Here is a 21,504-nt window from a genome sequence, read left to right on the forward strand (position 1 = left end):
ATATATATTTATACACACACATATATATATATATATGTGGGTGTATATATATATATATATTTATACACACACACATATATATATATATATATGTGGGCGTATATATATATATTTATACACACACACATATATATATATGTGGGTGTATATAACATGTATATCACATGAAATGACAAAGAAAAAAACGCAGTTAATTTATGAACTTCATTAATTACAGCTGTTTCTGCTAAAAGATACAGGAGACTCTTAGTTGAGTGCCAGAAAAACACCCAATAGCTTCATCAGAGCCCTGAATATGAAATACAATTTATTTGGGAAAAAGTATTACGTTTCAAAAACACAATTCTTTTATTCAAGTGTGCATGCAATAAATAATCTAATGCACTTTCAATGCTTTCTTATTACTTTGGATATGTATATATATTTGTGTATGTGTATAGGTATGTATAAATGAGGACAGTACAGCTAGCTTCCCAAGTCATTTGTTCCACAAATGAGAGCCATTCACTTTGTGTCAGGACAAGTTTTGCAGCTCTTTCCAGGCCATTTTCTAATATTTCATTGCTGTATACAATGTCTTCAAAATTTCTCTAACCAAAATGATGAAAAATCTCCTCATGTATTTTTCTTTGGCATGGGTTGGACAGTTTGACAGGAAGGAACTGACAAGTCAAAAGACTGCACCGAGATCTGCTGAGTTGGCATGGTTTCTACTGCTGGATATTTTACCTGATGCCAACCACTTTACAGTGTGTACTCGGTGCCTTTTACATGTGACCTGCAGTACAGTTACCAAGCAGCTTGCAAATCTACAAAGCCCAAGAAATGGAACGGTGGGGCATCCTTACATTAGATGGGGGAGTTAAGGTATGAGAAAAGATGTTGGAGTAGCACAGGTTCATGTTGTAGGCAACTGCAGAGTATATATCTGAAACCTGGTTGGAGAGGTGATGATCTTGAAATGGACTTCCGGTTGAATATCAGTCAGTTGGAACAGCAGGTGGGGGCCTCACATCAGTGGTGGGTGTGGTGGTGCCTTCTAGCATTTGGTATACAGAGGTTTTGAATGACTACATTTGCACTGTGTCCAAGCCTTTCAATGTCCTATATTTATTGGAATGACCTTCCACACTGTCCAGTATCATCAAGCATTCAGCTCTATTGGTTGTCTGAAAAAACTTCAGATTCTAAACCTGTAAATTTTCGTATGCTTTGATGAAATGTGGAGCAATAGTCTGTCAATTGATTAAATGTGTTTTTTGTTTTTTATGACCATGTCTCCAAATGCAGGAAATCACGAAGTACAAAACATTTTCTCTTCAGTTTTCTAATGTCCTTTCCCCAACAGAAAAGTTGATTGGCAAAAGTTACTGTGATTGAAATTGCTTCAAAATGGTCCTTCAGAAGCTGTAGTAAGGTTTCACAAAGTAAATCTTACAGAATTAAGGCTCCACATGGAAAAATGTACAGCTTTTAGTGGAGACAACACAAATAGAAATTTTGGAGAATGTTTGTGCAAAAGTGTGAAATAATGTTGATTCAAAATTGAAGCAAACAATTTTTAACATAAAACTGCGTCGATAAATGGTAAAAATCAGATGAGAAAATGTGCAACTTTCAACATACATTGATGAAATTTGTGCATAATTTAAAGTTGAATCACAAGACTTGGTTAGAGATTCCAAATGAAAAATAGTAAAAGAATAATTTCAGAGTAAACCAATTTTATTTAGATTTCAAATTCTTATGAATATTCAGAAAGAATGATGCAGTGGGAACTCTGAAATTTCAGACTTCCAATTGAAATAACAAAATATTTGAGAAAACATGGTCCAACACATTTCAGCATTGACAAAGGACAGCAAAAATATTATTCCACATCCTTTGTGTTTAGGTCAAGTTTAAGGCCACAATGACACTTGTAAATGACCATTAAGTTACCCCATAATTTCAAGAAGGGACCAGGTCACACAAACCGTTTAGCTCCTTATAGTGCAGTGAAATACTCTAGTTTATGGTTTCTATATATATTTAGCATCACACACTGATATAAATACGAACATATATAGAACTTTTTAGAGAGTATGATTACTACACATATCAGTGATGTGGTTTGTCTCATTAGAAAATATATATAAAGGTTGAGAGAATGACATAGTTTCTATACTGTACAAATACATTTGTGCTTAGTTAAACGATTACTGTGGGAGAAGGAGATACCACAGCTATCACAGTGATATGGTTTTTCTTTAGTATGAATACGTTTATGGACAGTTAAAGCAGTACTTTGGGAGAAGGATTTACCACAGATATCACAAGGATATGGTTTTTCCCCAGTATGAATACGTTTGTGTCCCTTTAACACATTACTTTGATTAAATGCTTTACCGCAAATATCACAATGGAATCGTTTTTCTCCAGTATGAATGCGTTTATGAGCAGTCAAGCCACTATTTCGTGGGAATGATTTACCACAGATATCACACTCATACGGTTTCTCTCCTGTATGAACATGTTTGTGAATAGTTAATTCATCATTTCGAGAGAATGATTGGTCACAGATATCACAGAGATAAGGCTTTTCTCCTGTATGAATACGTTTGTGTCTAGTTAGCTGATAATTTAGATTGAATGATCGACCACAGAAATTACACTGAAATGTTTTTTCTCCAGTATGAATGCGTTTATGAGCAGTCAATTCACTATTTCGAGGGAATGATTTACCACAAAAATCACACCAATATGGTTTCTCTCCTGAATGAACATGTTTATGAGCAGTTAACTGATCATTTCGCGGAAATGATTTGTCACAGATTTTACAGTGATAGGGCTTTTCTCCTGTATGAACACGTTTGTGTTTAGTTAGCTGATTACTTTGATTGAATGATCGACCACAGAAATCGCATTGAAATGGTTTTTCTCCAGTATGAATGCGTTTGTGATCAGCTAAGTTGGAACGTTTAGAGAATGATTTACTGCACATATCACACCGATAAGGTTTCTCTCCTGTGTGGATACGCCAGTGTTCGGTAAAAATATCTTTACGAATGAACGCTTGACCACAGATTTCACATCTATATGGTTTCTCTCCTGTATGGTGACGTTTATGAATAAGCAGCTCATCGGTTCGAGAGAATGGTCGACCACAGATATCACAGTGATATGGTTTCTCTCCCGTATGAATACGTCTGTGAGTTGTAAGAAGACTTTTTGTAGTCAATGATTTTTCACAAATATCACACTGATACAAAGTCTTTCCTGATTTTTTTGCCATTTCTTCAGAACGAAAAGAAAACCAAAATCAATCTTTTTAACTCATTTCACCATCATTTCCCTTCTTTCGCCACAATATATGGATACTTCACTTGCTTTTCTTTTTATAATTTATATGTAACAAATATTCTTTAAAATATATTTCCATCACCTCTGACCTTTACAAATATCAGATGTCAAAAAGTCCTTTATAGATCTATCCATTTAGAATGCAAAATTATCAGGTTTTTTTTTTTTTTACCAGACAGGGACTAATGTAAATGTTTCCAAGAATTTCCCCATAATTCTCCTGATTATATAAATATTATTATATTTATTCTATATAACATCCTTTGTCTTCAAAAAAATTATAGATATTGATGATGCTTCGGATCTAAAGTAATTTTTGCAGCCAGTTTCATCAAGGACCTGAAATAATAGAGAAACAGTATAAGATATAAAGAATAATTAAATTGTAGAGAATCACCAAAAATTCACATTTTTATGGTGATAAATTTTAGAATACAACTGAACTTATCCAGCGTATCACAACACTATTTCATACATAACAGAGCAGAAATAAACATCTAATAGAGATACATATCATACCACAGAAAAGAAATGTCTACTTGTCTTGATTGTTGGAAGCAAGGGTCACTACCAAGTGAAAAACATCATTTGTTTCTAGTTTTGCATAAACCCATCTCTGACCAACAAACAATATTACCTTACTGGGAAACCTATGAGGATTGGTGACAGAAAGGGTTTGTAAAAAATCTGCCCAATGAATAATGTCTATACAAGCATGGGAAGGTGAACATTAAAACGAAGACATACTACAGCAGATAATTACATACACGTATCATTATCAGTTTTTTATGTCAGCTTTTCCATGTCATCAAAGTTTTACAACAATGTTCTTCCTGATACAAACCCTTTTTATTCGCTGTGACTAAATTGTGATCTGGTGGTCTCTAAGTTTGGGGTAAATGAATGATGCTTTGTGAAAGCCATGTACAGAGGTGCTGTCAGCAAAGTGAGAGTTAATAAAGAGTATAGCTATGAATTCAGTGAGAACGTGGGATTGCATCAAGACTCAGTCTCCCCAAATCCATTTTGTCCATTATAGTCCTTCAAGCCATTACACAGTTCAAGACCGCCAGCTCGTGTGAACTCACATTAAAATTGTTCACAGACTTCTTATTGCAGAATCTGAAGTAGAATTAGAAAAGAAATTCCATGGATAGATGCAAAGCTTTGAATGGAGAAACCTCCAGCTGAATTTGGCGAAAATCAAAGTATTAGTAAATGTAAAGAAGTTAAGACAGTGCTCGAATCAGGAAAATAACCATACTCGATATATAGAAAAGGAGTAGGTAGGAATTGCATTCGGTGTATTAGAGGGACGAGGGGTCGGGATAGAAAAAGAAAAAGGAATGAAATAGTGAAAACGGCAGAGTTTCTAAATAGCAATCAGTTTAATTAGCAACCAAAAATAACAATCATTACGATTAGCAATCGAGAAGGAAAACGACACACAATTAGGAGTTGAAATATTAGGAGAGAGAAAAAAATTCTGAAATTTATGGCTAAAACTTTTTTTTTTGCATCGTAATTGAAAGAATTGGGAGACTTTTCAATTAGTTTTCTTGCGTTTTGCTCGATTCCCGAAGAGGTTCTCCGAAAATGCGTTTCGCAAATATTGTAAATAGTTTAAGCATGATAAATACTCACTTGTACCTTTCTTTTATGTCGCGTTGAAGGAGATGATCGGAGGAAATTGCTTCGGTGGATTGTTTTGACGAAAGAAGGGAAACCAAGAAAGACATTTTTAAAATAATAAATCTAAAGGAAATAGGGATAAACTTAGAGATTTATTGCTAACCACAGTTTCGTAGCCATTCCGATAAAAGTGCGACTTTACCAACGATTTTAGGTGATAAAAAGAAAATTAATAAAACTTAAATGCAGTATGGTTGACCTAATAAGCCTATGGCTTAGAAAGTACTTTAGTTCTTTTGTTAGATAGATAGATAGACAGACAGACAGACAGACAGATAGATAGATAGATAGATAGATAGATAGATAGATAGACAGACAAACAGATAGATAGATAGATAGATAACTTTCTTTATTGGCCACACAGGGCTGAACATAGAGGGGACAAATACAATGTAGAGTTTTTGTTTTTGAGGAGGGCAAAAACAAAACAAAATAAAAAACAAAATTAGGGACAACGATCAAAAGGGATTGAAATCATTTGGGATCATCATCATCATCATCATCATTTAGCGTCCGTTTTCCATGCTAGCATGGGTTGGACGGTTTAACTGGAGTCTGTGAAGACGGGAGGCTTCCTCAGGCCCAGTCAGATTTGGCAGTGTTTCTACGGCTGGATGCCCTTCCTAACGGCAACCACACCGTGAGTGTAGTGTGTGCTTTTTACGTGCCACCTGCACAGGTGCCAGACAAAGCTGGCAAACGGCCACGAACGGATGGTGCTTTTACGTGCTACCGGCACGGGGGCCAGGCGAGGCTGGCAACGGACACGAACGGATGCTGCTTTTACGTGCTACCGGCACGGGGGCCAGGCGAGGCTGGCAACGGGATATATAAAAAAAGTCAAAGTAATACAAAACGTTCCCCAAAAATGGGGAGGTTTATCCATGGAAAGAAAAACCTATGAAAAGACCACGGTAACCTTGGGTAATAATGTCACATAATAACATTTATTTACGAGTAACTCTCTGTTTTAAATATTTTTTCTTTTCCAGTTCATTGGATCATGCTCAAGGTGGCTTCATCATTCATACGTGCCATCCTTGCTACATTCACCCATCTTTTTTTGAAACATTCGCTAGACAAAACTTCCCTCTCTACTCTCACTTTCCTTTTCAAGTGATACTTGAAAAAGTTGATGAGAGATTGACCAGAGAGGAAAGTGTTTGTCTCTAATCCTTTCAGGCACGTCCACCAGATACATTATTTCACCATAGCCACGAGTACGATGAAAATAGCTCTTCCTTCCCGTTTGAAGGAAGGAGGCATGTCGATATTGTTGATAGACTCAGCTGATTAACCGACTCGTCCCACATGTGACAGCAGTCGTTCGACATAAGCCCACAGGTCGGAAATGGTTGGACACTGCAAGAGGGCATGCAGAACAGATTTGTCGCTCTGACCGCATCTTTGGCAGTTCAGCCAGGTGTTTCTTGAGCCGTGCCTATAGAGCTTATCCTGAACAGGTAGCGCTTCTCGATTGCACTGCCAGGCCAGGGATCTCTGGCAATTGTCCATAGGTCCTGGCCCGAAAGTCGTCTTGAACAGGCAAGTCAGGTATTCCTCGTCGACACCCAGGTTCTCCCCGAGATCGTCGTCGTACCTCCCCTCCACTAATCCCCTATAGAATGCTTTGGTTGTGATGCAGTCACTCAAGGTCGACCCAGGACGGTGTAGTTCCTTGAGAACATGATACTCGCGGTGCCATTCACTCTTCCTCAGCCTCTTCTTGATCCACGACCGCAGCTTTATTTCCCCAAGCATTTCAAGGCTAGGGAAATGCTGGTCCATAAACGAATTTGACCAGAGTTCTATAATGACATTTTTCAAAGTCAAGAAGAAAATATACAAATTTAATTAGAGTTGAAACTGCCCCTAGGGGGTCAATTCCTCCCTTGGAAACACACTCAAACAAAAGTTGGGTGCTTCACACACCTTGTGTACAAAAATGAAAACAAAATATGGGCAATAAATGGTCGAAAAAAGCGATTACTTTCGGAGCCGATGCGACAACACATCAGTAGATAGATCGATCGATTGATGGATGGGTGGACAGATGGATGGATGGAGAGACGGACGGACGGACGGATGGACAGGTAGGTAGGTAGGAAGGAGGCAGACAGGCAGACATTTCTATTTAAAATTAATCCTAACTGTTTTTTCTACCACATAAGCTAAAAATTGTATTGAAGAACGTATTTTAAGTTTTGGAAAGCTGACAACAGCATGAACCATTTGATAGAATGCGATTCTCTGTTTTGTGTGTGTAGAACTCACTTTCTGAAAACACGCACTGATATTGTTATAGGGAAACATTTTCCAGTCAAAACATTACTTTGTATTTTTATTTTCATATATATATATATATGTAGTGGATCTTGCAGGCATGAAGTGGATTCGATCCGCCATAGCCAAATATCAAGTAACAGTCCAACAGAACTTTTCTCACGGTGGAACAATGGTTTTTCTGTGACAGCAGTTTTACATTTTCTAAATGCCTTAGCTAGGTCGAAATAATATCTTTACCACTTGACCTTTCTAACCTCTTCTATTTTGCCAAAAGCTAGAATAAAGATAACAAGACCACCAACTAAATCCATTGTTCTCAACGAAAAGTCTACCCTTCTGGATAGTTATAAAAGCAAGAACCCCAAGCAAAAATCAGTTAGTCACTTGGTGACAGCTCAGTTAGTTGGTTCATGAATGACAACTCGAGTCAGAGACAGCTACCATCAGTTGGGGAGTGGAACGCTAGAAACATGATCACAAGCGAGGCAGCTACTAAAGACAATGGTCAAATGGAGAAATGAAATTTACTATCAGCAGCTATGAGACCCAACTTCCCACACTCTCTCACTTTGTCTTCTCTGCACTATTACCATCTCTCTCTCTATGGTTTACTACTACAATAAGAACACACAGTCCGAAATTAACTTTTTTACTTTGCATGCTCTCAGATTTTATCACCTACCTGTTGAGGCAAGGCATATTCGATGTAACACTAAGTCATAACATATAAAACCAAGTGCTGTACTCGCACGCCTGTTATATGTCTGATCGGTTCCAGGCCAGGGCATGCAATTCGTAACACCGTTGCTGAAGCAGTCAATATGGCACAATGCTCCAGGAGTGTTATCACTCTGGTTATCAGTACTCGTCATATGGTTGGCGATGTAGCTGCTGGCATTAGTGCGGATGCAGCCGGTGGTAACATGGTGCGGGGCCAGTCAGCCCATCAGTGTCAGTGATAATCTTTTGGTCATCTGTAGTGGTGGTACTGGAACAGCAGACACCTCCTCTGGTTGCTCGTCCGGGATTGGATAGGTGTGGGGATTGTACTGGTAGTAATATTTGGTGCAAGGCTGGTCAGTCTATCTGAGTCCATAACAATGGTTTGTTCATCATCTGTGGCAGTGGTCATCGGTTACGTCTTGTGATGCTGGTCCTGGACTGGTCACCATCTCTGGCTGTGGCAATTATACTGGCATGAGATGTGGTTAATCTGCTAATATTGTTAAATCTCAAGTTCTGAGCATTTCTTCACATCCGTGCCACAGAACATTAAAATTTTTTGTCTTTGTATAGAATCTGACTAACTGTCCACAAATCTTTGTGGATACAAAACCTTTAATTAAACTCTATTCACAAAATTTAAATCTCTGTTGTTATAATTACTGCTCCAATCTTTAGAATGTGCTACTTTTCTGATATGTTTTATTCACTGTATATATATATATATATATATTTGTTTGTGTATATGTGTATAGGTATGTATAAATGAGGGCAGTACAGCTAGCTTCCCAAGTCATTTGTTCCACAAATGAGAGCTGTTCACTTAGTGTCAGGACAAGTTTTGCAGCTCTTTCCAGGCCATTTTATAATATTTCATTGCTGTATACAATGTCTTCAAAATTTCTTTAACCAAAATAGTGAAAAATCTCCTCATGTATTTTTCTCTGCCATGTACTCTCCTAATTTCAAATTATTGTCTATCATTGTCTAGATATTCCAAACTGTCGTTTTTGTTGCTATTGTCCGTCAAATTCTTATTTCTTGGGATAAAATATCAAGTGACTCTTTTCAGACCATATTCCATGTTAAGGGAGAATGTATCTGTGGAATACTCAGACTCATGATTCTATAATCCAATAAAGATATTGTTCAGTTGATAGCACAACTGGAACAGTCATTGTTGAATCAAGAGAAGGGACCATCTGCAATTTGAGATGGTAAATTCTATCTATGACCATGTTGGACCATCCGTAGCTAGTCCAGTGTTTCTCAACCGGGGTCCTTCTAAGATTTTGTTGCTAAAATTTAAGGGGCCACAGACTGGTTACATTCCTACAATACACAAAAGATTTATACAATGCTTTTATACAATTCCTAATAATATTTAATCACAAAAACACAATAGGATTTTTTGGAACATCAAATGGCTATGTGGGGCCTCCTCACCTGCGTAAAATAGGAATCAAAGGATTCCATAGAAAAAAACGGTAAAAAATAGTAAAAGAATAATTTCAGAGTAAGCCAATTTTATTTAGATTTCAAATTCTTATGAATATTCAGAAAGAATGATGCAGTTGGAACTCTGAAATTTCAGACTTCCACTTGAAATAACAAAATATTTGAGAAAACATGGTCCAACACATTTCAGCATTGACAAAGGACAGCAAAAATATTATTCCACATCCTTTGTGTTTAGGTCAAGTTTAAGGCCACAATGACACTTGTAAATGACCATTAAGTTACCCCATAATTTCAAGAAGGGACCAGGTCACACAAACCGTTTAGCTCCTTATAGTGCAGTGAAATACTCTAGTTTATGGTTTCTATATATATTTAGCATCACACACTGATATAAATACAAACATATATAGAACTTTTTAGAGAGTATGATTACTACACATATCAGTGATGTGGTTTGTCTCATTAGAAAATATATATAAAGGTTGAGAGAATGACATAGTTTCTATACTGTACAAATACATTTGTGCTTAGTTAAACGATTACTGTGGGAGAAGGAGATACCACAGCTATCACAGTGATATGGTTTTTCTTTAGTATGAATACGTTTATGGACAGTTAAAGCAGTACTTTGGGAGAAGGATTTACCACAGATATCACAAGGATATGGTTTTTCCCCAGTATGAATGCGTTTGTGTCCCTTTAACACATTACTTTGATTAAATGCTTTACCGCAAATATCACAATGGAATCGTTTTTCTCCAGTATGAATGCGTTTATGAGCAGTCAAGCCACTATTTCGTGGGAATGATTTACCACAGATATCACATCCATACGGTTTCTCTCCTGTATGAACATGTTTGTGAATAGTTAATTCATCATTTCGAGAGAATGATTGGTCACAGATATCACAGAGATAAGGCTTTTCTCCTGTATGAATACGTTTGTGTTTAATTAACTGATTATTTTGATTGAATGATCTACCACAGAAATCACAATGATATGGTTTTTCTCCAGTATGAATGCGTTTGTGATCAGTTAAGTTAGTACTTTTAGCGAATGACTTACTACACATATCACATTGATATGGTTTCTCTCCTGTGTGAATACGTCTGTGTGTGGTTAAAATATCCCTACGAGTGAACGATTGACCACAGATATCACATTCATATGGTTTCTCTCCAGTATGGACACGTTTGTGAATAGTTAACTCATCAGTTCGAGAGAATGCTTTACCACAGATATCACAGTGATATGGCTTCTCTCCCGTATGAATACGTATATGAGTTGTAAGATGACCTTTTGTAGTGAATAACTTTTCACAAATATCACACTGACATAAGGACTTTCCAAAGTTTTTCGCCATTTCTTCAGAACGAAAAGAAAACCAAAATCAATCTTTTTAACTCATTTCACCATCATTTCCCTTCTTTCGCCACAATATATGGATACTTCACTTGCTTTTCTTTTTATAATTTAAATGTAACAAATATTCTTTAAAATATATTTCCATCACCTGTGATTTGTAGAAACCTCTGAAGATGTTGGAAAGTCTTTAAGAAATTTATTTAGAATGCAAAATCAGTTTGTACTTATTCCAGACAGTGACTTACACAAATGTTCCTAATAATCTTGCCGAGAATCCAAGAATTTCCCCATAATTCTCCTGATTATATAAATATTATATTTATTCTATATAACATCCTTTGTCTTCAAAAAAATTATAGATATTGATGATGCTTCGGATCTAAAGTAATTTTTGCAGCCAGTTTCACCAAGGACCTGAAATAATAGAGAAAGAGTATAAGATATAAAGAATAATTAAACTGTAGAGAATCACCAAAAATTCACATTTTTATGGTGATAAATTTTAGAATACAACTGAACTTATCCAGCGTATCACAACATTATTTCATACATAACAGAGCAGAGATAAACATCTAATAGAGATACATATCATACCACAGAAAAGAAATGTCTACTTGTCTTGATTGTTGGAAGCAAGGGTCACTACCAAGCGAAAAACATCATTTGTTTCTAGTTTTGCATAAACCCATCTCTGACCAACAAACAAGATTACCTTACTGGGAAACCTATGAGGATTGGTGACAGAAAGGGTTTGTAAAAAATCTGCCCCATGAATAATGTCTATACAAGCATGGGAAGGTGAACATTAAAACGAAGACATACTACAGCAGATAATTACATACACGTATCATTATCAGTTTTTTATGTCAGCTTTTCCATGTCATCAAAGTTTTACAAGTACATGCTCTTTCTGATAGAAACCCCTTTTAGTCGCTGTGACTAAATTGTGATCTGGTGGTCTCTAAGTTTGGGGTAAATGAATGATGCTTTGTGAAAGCCATGTACAGAGGTGCTGTCAGCAAAGTGAGAGTTAATAAAGAGTATAGCTATGAATTCAGTGAGAACGTGGGATTGCATCAAGACTCAGTCTCCTCAAATCCATTTTGTCCATTATAGTCCTTCAAGCCATTACACAGTTCAAGACCGCCAGCTCGTGTGAACTCACATTAAAATTGTTCACAGACTTCTTATTGCAGAATCTGAAGTAGAATTAGAAAAGAAATTCCATGGATAGATGCAAAGCTTTGAATGGAGAAACCTCCAGCTGAATTTGGCGAAAATCAAAGTATTAGTAAATGTAAAGAAGTTAAGACAGTGCTCGAATCAGGAAAATAACCATACTCGATATATAGAAAAGGAGTAGGTAGGAATTGCATTCGGTGTATTAGAGGGACGAGGGGTCGGGATAGAAAAAGAAAAAGGAATGAAATAGTGAAAACGGCAGAGTTTCTAAATAGCAATCAGTTTAATTAGCAACCAAAAATAACAATCATTACGATTAGCAATCGAGAAGGAAAACGACACACAATTAGGAGTTGAAATATTAGGAGAGAGAAAAAAATTCTGAAATTTATGGCTAAAACTTTTTTTTTGCATCGTAATTGAAAGAATTGGGAGACTTTTCAATTAGTTTTCTTGCGTTTTGCTCGATTCCCGAAGAGGTTCTCCGAAAATGCGTTTCGCAAATATTGTAAATAGTTTAAGCATGATAAATACTCACTTGTACCTTTCTTTTATGTCGCGTTGAAGGAGATGATCGGAGGAAATTGCTTCGGTGGATTGTTTTGACGAAAGAAGGGAAACCAAGAAAGACATTTTTAAAATAATAAATCTAAAGGAAATAGGGATAAACTTAGAGATTTATTGCTAACCACAGTTTCGTAGCCATTCCGATAAAAGTGCGACTTTACCAACGATTTTAGGTGATAAAAAGAAAATTAATAAAACTTAAATGCAGAATGGCTTCAATCATGGCTTTACCTGGGATAACCAATTACAGCAGCAATGTTCTTGCCCTGCACTCTAAAGATAGCGACTGAATTCCCTCAAATTGCCCCGTTCAGTCTTGAACCAAAGGATCTAATCTTTCTCATTCGCAAAATGAGCCCCAATTAATTTTGCTGAGATTGCTTTCAAATTTGATGTATCGATGCAACTCTGAATTTTGATTACGATCCACCAACTACTTTATCTCGTAAATTAAAGAATCTGATGTTATTTGGAATTAAATTTGGGAAATTTTAACCAATCAACAGACAACGTAGCATTAGCAGCTTGTTACCATGACAACCGCACGCTGTGTTATGGTTCACTGTTGTCGTCTATTTTGATTTTTCACACTTCATTCTTCACACCACGAGTTTCTTTTCATCCGTGTGTTTTGTTTGAATTTTTCTCTGTGTTAGGATATTACGTATTTTTCTGTGCCTCTGTGCGTTGGTATTCTTACATATTCTTCATTTCATATATCTTTGGGACTCATTGACTCAGCTGGATTTATGAGTTCACTAGGTTAATTCCATTAATAAAAATTTTAATTAGGAGTATTCTTTAACCGTTAGCTCCACATTTAAATAGCTTAACTGAAATTTAGCCCACATAGCAGGAACTGAGAGGGATGCCGTAGAATAGAGAAACTTTGGGTGATACAGATAATTTGACATTAATTTTGAATTCTGCATGAAAAACATGAGATACAGGTATTCCTTTCCTTGGGACAAATTCTTTGTTGACCAGCGTTATTCTTATCATAGTTTACAAATCCAAGCAAAAAACGTTAGTCAACTTTGGAGTTTGGGAAACAGAACGCCCCCTTTTCACACACACACACACACACACACATGAACTTATATATTAATGACCTACACAAATACATAACTGAAATACACATAAAGTAAGCACATGCAGACAAATATATTAATATAGCAAATTAAAAAAAAAACAATCAATGAAAGGACAAAAGAAACAGTAAGATGATACATGATGGTTTTATTAAGTATTTCTGTTTATTAGGAACCTACAATAAACAGGTCAGACGCTAAACTATAAATTTTACAGGGTACAACCTTAAAGTTGACACTGCTCCGCTAAACACAGAAAATTTCTGTCTTGCTTTTGGCGAAAAATATCCAGTTTTTTTTTCTTTTTCTTTTTTTAAACCTCTAACTTTTTTCAATTTTTTTTCTCCACATCATACCTTCAAAGCAATGAGACTGGTGGGGGACTATATTATTATAACTGATTTTCAGATTTTTTACTTCCTTTTAAAAAATACATATTTTTCAAATGAAGAAAGGTAAATCCAAACTATATTCCAATTTTAGAATATGTACTACCGAAGCTTGTACGAAATGGAAGACTATATTCAATAATGTATTGGGTTGGGACAAAAGTTCGTAATGCTTTTTCAGTTGATTGTGTCTAAACAAATGATTTCGTTTCCCTCATGTCCGAAGCATATATCATACATATTTTCGGAAAAGTGACATTTCAGCACGTCTTTCTTTCCGATTAATTTGAGGATAGTTTACGTCTCCTGTTTTTACATTCAAAATGAAAATGATGGAAAATGCGGTACATTTTCCTCATTTGATGCTCTGTTATATCTGCATAGGAAAAAAGATTTATGCAGTTTATGGCGTTAGTGCTTTGTCAGGCAGCAAGTTAACAAATATGTTGGCAGACAGGAACCTCTGGAATGTCTTACCACTGCCATCTATTTTTGATTCCTGGGAAATTCTCTTAAAGCAAAGAACTACAATTCTTTGGAAGACCATAAAAAAACCAGTTGATTTAGTGTTCTGGGTGGTTTTTATGTGGAACAAGCAGCAATGATGTCACCAAGTACTTGCAAGACAAGCTCTCACATCTGAGTGAGTAGTAATATTCAGAAAGGTGGCTATATGCCGGATGATAACAGGTTAAGTTATCATTAAGAAGGACAGACACGGGTGACATGCTGCTAAGGAGATACATGGCTGCTCTGATCGGAAAAGAGAAAGAGAGGGAGAGAAGATGCGGGTGAAGAAGATGTGATGGGGTAACACCATCAAGGTATAGGGAGGCAAATGTAAGTAAAGTGGTTAGGGTTAGGGTTGTAAATGGTGGGACCCATATCTCACTACCACACAGCATTACCGCTGTCACATGAGTATCATACAATCTAGCCTTCATTCTGTTGGCAGCAGCAGTAGTTCCTTCTTGAACCTTTTCCAATTTGTTCTTAACCTGGTATCTATATTATCAGGTAAACCACCTTCCATGTTAATTACATCTCCAAGGTAGTAAAAGCTACCAACAACTTCTACTAAACTATCCAAGCATTTAACACAATCTATTTCAGGTGTGTTCCTAGTATGTTCTGCTTCAGTGCGCGCACTTGCATACTCGCGCCTCCGCGCAAGCTAGTCGTGACTAATCGATCCTACAACGAGTACCTAGCAAAGTAAATATTATAAAACACAAAATAGATCATTTTTTTTACACAAAGTAAATAAAACACAAAAACACAAAGTAAGGATCGACTAGTCATGACTAGCTAGCGGGGATGCGCGAGTACGCGAGTGCGCGCACCGGTACCGCTCTTCTTAAATAGTACCGAATAATTCTCCGTCATACGTCAACTAAAAACTTTAACACACTTCCAAAATGGGATTTCATCTATGTCTATCTACGTGCGTCTATGTGTAGATGTGTGTGTGTGTGTGAACCATCCCATCAGCAACAATCATCATAATCATCTTCACAACAAGAAGCAACTGTTGCTATGCTTCTGAAAATTAATTTTGGTGGTAAGGACTGAACCCATTGTTTCATTATCACAACTGAAAACTAAATTTGAAGGATTAACATCGCATAAGTTCATATATTATTTCCGTAAACTCTAATTGAAATCAAGAAGCTACCACAACCAACCCATCAGCAACAATCATCTTCATCTTCGTCACAATATTTGTACCCTTTAAAAAGAAGCTGCTGTCGCTATTTTTATGAATTTATTTTACATTGTGTACATCCAGATTGGAACTTTTACTGTGCTTTGCACCAGAGAACATTATAGATTATCTGAAGACAAAACATATCACCAATGAAAATCCGTGTGCTTGCACACATTCGATGAATTTTCAAAATTCTAGTCGTTCTATTGACGGGTTTGTCAATAGAACGTGCGCTAAACGGGAAAAAAAAAGAAGAAAAAACTTTTTCCATCAGGAAAGGTACATTTACAGAAATTTTTCATTTCGTGTTAGATTTTATTTTCGAATTGCCTGTAACGATATCTGCAAGAATGAATTGCATTCATATAAAAACTGCCGTTCAGTGATACCAGTTCTGTAGAGATGTTTGTCTGGCAAAACTGCTGCAGGACAGAAGTCCCCACTGGTGGTCCGGATTATAATGTAGAGATCGATGAAGGCTTGTACTTCAATGGCAAGAACAATGTAGGAAGAATATGTCGCAAAACTTGGCTTGTTGGATGTTATGACACCACAAGCAGGAAAAAGATTTCTTCAACATGTACCCGATAGGAGTACAGAGACGTTGGAGACTGGTGTCAGGCAAAACGGGCTTCCAGGAACTACTGTTCTGGTTGAGAATTTGGCAAGCTATTGTAATCTCCACATACTCGGTTACATTCACCATACGGTCACCGGGGTAAGTAGAAATCGGAGGAGATCAAGGACCGCACCCCATTTTGGATATCGTTTTGGTTTTAGTTTTAAACGAACACACTATATGAAGGGTGCAGATGGCGAATCTGCAAAACAATTTGCATTTCAAATTTTATATTGTACAGGTTAAAACAAAAACAAACATAAACGACAAAACACACCATTACACACCCACTCTATCCACCGCCCTCTCCACCTCTCTCTCTCCAGCTCCTCTCCACCTCTCTCTATCTAGCTCCCACTCCTCCTCCTCTCTCTCCAGCTCCCACTCCTCCTCTCTCTCTCTCCAACTCCCACACCAGCTCTCTCTCTCCAACACCCACTCCACCTCTCTCTCTATCTAGCTCCCACTCCTCCTCCTCTCTCTCCAGCTCTCTCTCTCTCCAGCTCCCACTCCACCTCTCTCTCTCCAGCTCCCACTCCTCTCTCTCTCTCTCCAACTCCCACTCCAGCTCTCTCTCTCTCTAGCTCCCACTCTTCCTCTGTCTCAAGCTCCCACTCCACCTCCCTCTCTCCAGCTCCCGAAGCAGACGACATCGAAGCGCACTTCTGAACGGCTGAAAATTTCTGCGCTCCAAATTACTAAAAGGTAAGTGGAAACAATTGATGCCACATCAAAGCTGTTTTGCGGCTGAGACATCCAGAAATCAATGTATCCAGTAATTTTAGCAGGAATGTGTAAAACATTGTTTTTATAAACTTTGACTTGTTTCATACAAACATTAAAAAGGTTTATTGTTTTCTCCAGACATCGTTACCACTAACTTCAGCATTCGTTTATTATCACCAATTGTCATCTGGCAAGAGATTTTCTCTACGAATTTCTTAATAATTCTTATGTATGCCATTTGAAAGGCGTCTGTTAAAACTTTTGTTGAAAACAAACTGCATTTTCCCAAAAGTTATGAGGGAAAGGCTCGAATCTTGTGAATTTTACGAGGTTCTGGTCGCCTTCTGGCAAGAGATTTTCTCTACGAATTTCTTAATAATTCTTATGTATGCCATTTGAAAGGCGTCTGTTAAAACTTTTGTTGAAAACAAACTGCATTTTCCCAAAAGTTATGAGGGAAAGGCTCGAATCTTGTGAATTTTACGAGGTTCTGGTCGCCTTCTGGCAAGAGATTTTCTCTACGAATTTCTTAATAATTCTTATGTATGCCATTTGAAAGGCGTCTGTTAAAACTTTTGTTGAAAACAAACTGCATTTTCCCAAAAGTTATGAGGGAAAGGCTCGAATCTTGTGAATTTTACGAGGTTCTGGTCGCTTTGGCAAGAGATTTTCTCTACGAATTTCTTAATAATTCTTATATGTATGCCATTTGAAAGGCGTCGCTAGTTAAAACTTTTGTTGATGAAACAAACTGCATTTTCCCAAAAGTTATGAGGAGAAAGGCTCGAATCTGTGAATTTTACGAGGTTCTGGTCGCCTTCTGGCAAGAGATTTTCTCCACAAATTCTTAATAATTCTTATGTATGCCATTGGAAAGGTGTCTGCTTTAAAACTTTTGTTGAAAACAAACTGCATTTTCCCAAAAGTTATGAGGGAAAGGCTCGAATCTTGTGAATTTTACGAGGTTCTGTCGCCTTCTGGCAAGAGATTTTCTCCACAAATTTCTTAATAATTCTTATGTATGCCATTTGAAAGGTGTCTGTTAAAACTTTTGTTGAAAAAACTGCATTTTCCCAAAAGTATGAGGGAAAGGCTCGAATCTTGTGAATTTTACGAGGTTCTGGTCGCCTTCTGGCAAGAGATTTTCTCCCCACAATTTCTTAATAATTCTTATGTATGCCATTTGAAAGGCGTCTGTTAAAACTTTTGTTGAAAACAAACTGCATTTTCCCAAAAGCTATGAGGGAAAGGCTCGAATCTTGTGAATTTTACGAGGTTCTGGTTCGCCTTCTGGCAAGAGATTTTCTCCACAAATTTCTTAATAATTCTTATGTATGCCATTTGAAAGGTGTCTGTTGTTAAAACTTGTGTTGAAAAAAAACTGCATTTTCCAAAAGTTATGAGGGAAAGGCTCGAATCTTGTGAATTTTACGAGGTTTGGTCGCCTTCTGGCAAGAGATTTTCTCCACAAATTTCTTAATAATTCTTATGTATGCCATTGAAAGGTGTCTGTTAAAACTTTTGTTGAAAACAAACTGCATTTTCCCAAAAGTTATGAGGGAAAGGCTCGAATCTTGGGAATTTTACGTGGTTGATGGCGCCTTCTGGCAAGAGATTTTCTCCAAAATTCTTAATAATTCTTATATATGCCATTGGAAAGGTGTCTGTTAAAACTTTTGTGAAAACAAACTGCATTTTCCCAAAAGTTATGAGGGAAAGGCTCGAATCTTGTGAATTTTCGAGGTTGGTCGCCTTCTAGGCAAGAGACATGGGTTCTTCGCCTTCCCAACTGAGATTTTCTCCAAATACATTTCTTAATAATCTATATATGTGCCATTTGAAAAGGGGTTGTCTGTTAAAAACTTTTGTTGAAACAAACTGCATTTTCCCAAAAGTTATGAGGGAAAGGCTCGAATCTTGTGAATTTTACGAGGTCTTGGTCGCCTTCTGGAGAGATTTTCTCCAACAAATTTCTTAATAATTCTTATATATGCCATTTGAAAGGTGTCTTGTTAAAACTTTTGTTGAAAACAAACTGCTCTTTTCCCAAAAGTTATGAGGGAAAGGCTCGAATTTGTGCAATTTTACGAGGTTCTGGTCGCCTTCTGGCAAGAGATTTTCTCCAAAATTCTTAATAATTCTTATATATGCCATTTGAAAGGTGTCTGTTAAAACTTTTGTTGAAAACAAACTGCATTTTCCCAAAAGTTATGAGGGAAAGGCTCGAATCTTGTGAATTTTACGAGGTTCTGGTCGCCTTCTGGCAAGAGATTTTCTCCACAAATTTCTTAATAATTCTTATATATGCCATTTGAAGGGGTGTCTGTTAAACTTTTGTGAAAACAAACTGCATTTTCCCAAAAGTTATGAGGGAAAGGCTCGAATCTTGTGAATTTTACGAGGTTCTGGTCGCCTTCTGGCAAGAGATTTTCTCCACAAATTTCTTAATAATTCTTATATGCCATTTGAAAGGTGTCTGTTAAAACTTTTGTTGAAAACAAACAAACTGCATTTTCCCAAAAGGGATGAGGGAAAGGCTCGATCTTGTGAATTTTACGAGGGCTGGTCGCCTTCTGGCCAAGGGAAAGAAGTTTTTGGTTCTCCACAAATTTCTTAATAATTCTTATGTATGCCATTTGAAAGGGTCTGTTAAAACTTTTGTTGAAAACAAACTGCATTTTCCCAAAAGTTATGAGGGAAAGGCTCGAATCTTGTGAATTTTACGAGGTTCTGGTCGCCTTCTGGCAAGAGATTTTCTCCACAAATTTCTTAATAATTCTTATATATGCCATTTGAAAGGTGTCTGTTAAAACTTTTGTTGAAAACAAACTGCATTTTCCCAAAGTTATGAGGGAAAGGCTCGAATCTTGTGAATTTTACGAGGTTCTGGTCGCCTTCTGGCAAAGATTTTCTCCACAAATTCTTAATAATTCTTATGTATGCCATTTGAAAGGTGTCTGTGTTAAACTTTTGTTGAAAACAAACTGCATTTTCCCAAAAGTTATGAGGGAAAGGCTCGAATCTTGTGAATTTTATGAGGTTCTGGTCGCCTTCTGGCAAGAGATTTTCTCCACAAATTTCTTAATAATTCTTATATATGCCATTTGAAAGGTGTCTGTTAAAACTTTTGTTGAAAACAAACTGCATTTTCCCAAAAGTTATGAGGGGAGGGAAGGCTCGAATCTTGTGAATTTTACGAGGTTCTGGTCGCCTTCTGGCAGAGATTTTCTCCACAAATTCTTAATAATTCTTATGTATGCCATTTGAATTTGAAAGGTGTCTGTTAAAACTTTTGTTGAAAACAACTGCATTTTCCCAAAAGTTATGAGGGAAAGGCTCGAATCTGTGAATTTTACGAGGTTCTGGTCGCCTTCTGGCAAGAGATTTTCTCCACAAATTTCTTAATAATTCTTATGTATGCCATTTGAAAGGTGTCTGTTAAAACTTTTGTTGAAAACAAACTGCATTTTCCCAAAAGTTATGAGGGAAGGCTCGAATCTTGTGAATTTTACGAGGTTCTGGTCGCCTTCTGGCAAGAGATTTTCTCCACAAATTTCTTAATAATTCTTATATATGCCATTTGAAAGGTGTCTGTTAAAACTTTTGTTGAAAACAAACTGCATTTTCCCAAAAGTTATGAGGGAAAGGCTCGAATCTTGTGAATTTTACGAGGTTCTGGTCGCCTTCTGGCAAGAGATTTTCTCCACAAATTTCTTAATAATTCTTATATATGCCATTTGAAAGGTGTCTGTTAAAACTTTTGTTGAAAACAAACTGCATTTTCCCAAAAGTTATGAGGGAAAGGCTCGAATCTTGTGAATTTTACGAGGTTCTGGTCGCCTTCTGGCAGAGATTTTCTCCACAAATTTCTTAATAATTCTTATATATGCCATTTGAAAGGTGTCTGTTAAAACTTTTGTTGAAAACAAACTGCATTTTCCCAAAAGTTATGAGGGAAAGGCTCGAATCTTGTGAATTTTACGAGGTTCTGGTCGCCTTCTGGCAAGAGATTTTCTCCACAAATTTCTAATAATCTTATATATGCCATTTGAAAGGTGTCTGTTAAAACTTTTGTTGAAAACAAACTGCATTTTCCCAAAAGTTATGAGGGAAAGGCTCGAATCTTGTGAATTTTACGAGGTTCTGGTCGCCTTCTGGCAAGAGATTTTCTCCACAATTTTTCTTAATAATTCTTATATATGCCATTTGAAAGGTGTCTGTTAAAACTTTTGTTGAAAACAAACTGCATTTTCCCAAAAGTTATGAGGGAAAGGCTCGAATCTTGTGAATTTTACGAGGTTCGGTCGCCTTCTGGCAAGAGATTTTCTCCACAAATTTCTTAATAATTCTTAT

At 36.8% G+C, this 21,504-nt stretch overlaps 2 protein-coding genes across 5 annotated transcripts in view; both read right to left on the bottom strand.

Annotated features, from left to right (window-relative positions):
* Positions 1–1,707: 1,707 nt before the first annotated feature.
* Positions 1,708–5,186, bottom strand: LOC118765857 (putative zinc finger protein 66). 3 transcript variants are annotated; one of them, XM_036508529.1, is made up of 3 exons: positions 4,987–5,186; positions 2,441–3,681; positions 1,708–2,356 (listed from the first exon to the last, which is right to left on the bottom strand). In XM_036508529.1, the coding sequence occupies exons 2-3, from the start codon at positions 3,272–3,274 to the stop codon at positions 2,162–2,164; spliced, it is 1,029 nt and encodes a 342-aa protein (XP_036364422.1). In that variant the 5' UTR covers positions 3,275–3,681; positions 4,987–5,186; the 3' UTR covers positions 1,708–2,161. The 3 variants fall into 3 exon arrangements, with proteins under 3 accessions (XP_036364422.1, XP_036364421.1, XP_036364420.1); XM_036508528.1 differs by having other exon boundaries at positions 1,708–3,681; positions 4,993–5,184; XM_036508527.1 differs by having other exon boundaries at positions 1,708–3,681; positions 4,987–5,184.
* A 4,366-nt stretch (positions 5,187–9,552) lies between these two features.
* The window catches only part of LOC115218337 (zinc finger protein 271-like), a 38,354-nt gene continuing 26,402 nt past the window's right edge, over positions 9,553–21,504 (bottom strand). For both annotated transcript variants that reach the window (XM_036508524.1, XM_036508523.1), the window contains exon 3: positions 9,553–10,767. In XM_036508524.1, the coding sequence (XP_036364417.1) occupies positions 10,007–10,767 (761 nt within the window). In that variant the 3' untranslated portion in view covers positions 9,553–10,006. The remainder of the gene's footprint in view (positions 10,768–21,504) is intronic.

The sequence above is a fragment of the Octopus sinensis genome, linkage group LG13, assembly GCF_006345805.1.
Source record: "Octopus sinensis linkage group LG13, ASM634580v1, whole genome shotgun sequence".
NCBI classification, from domain to species: domain Eukaryota; kingdom Metazoa; phylum Mollusca; class Cephalopoda; order Octopoda; family Octopodidae; genus Octopus; species Octopus sinensis.

Coding starts and splice junctions, on each gene's coding strand:
- LOC118765857 (XM_036508528.1), bottom strand. CDS start 3,274: ATGGCAAAAAAATCAGGAAAGACTTTGTATCAGTGTGATATTTGTGAA.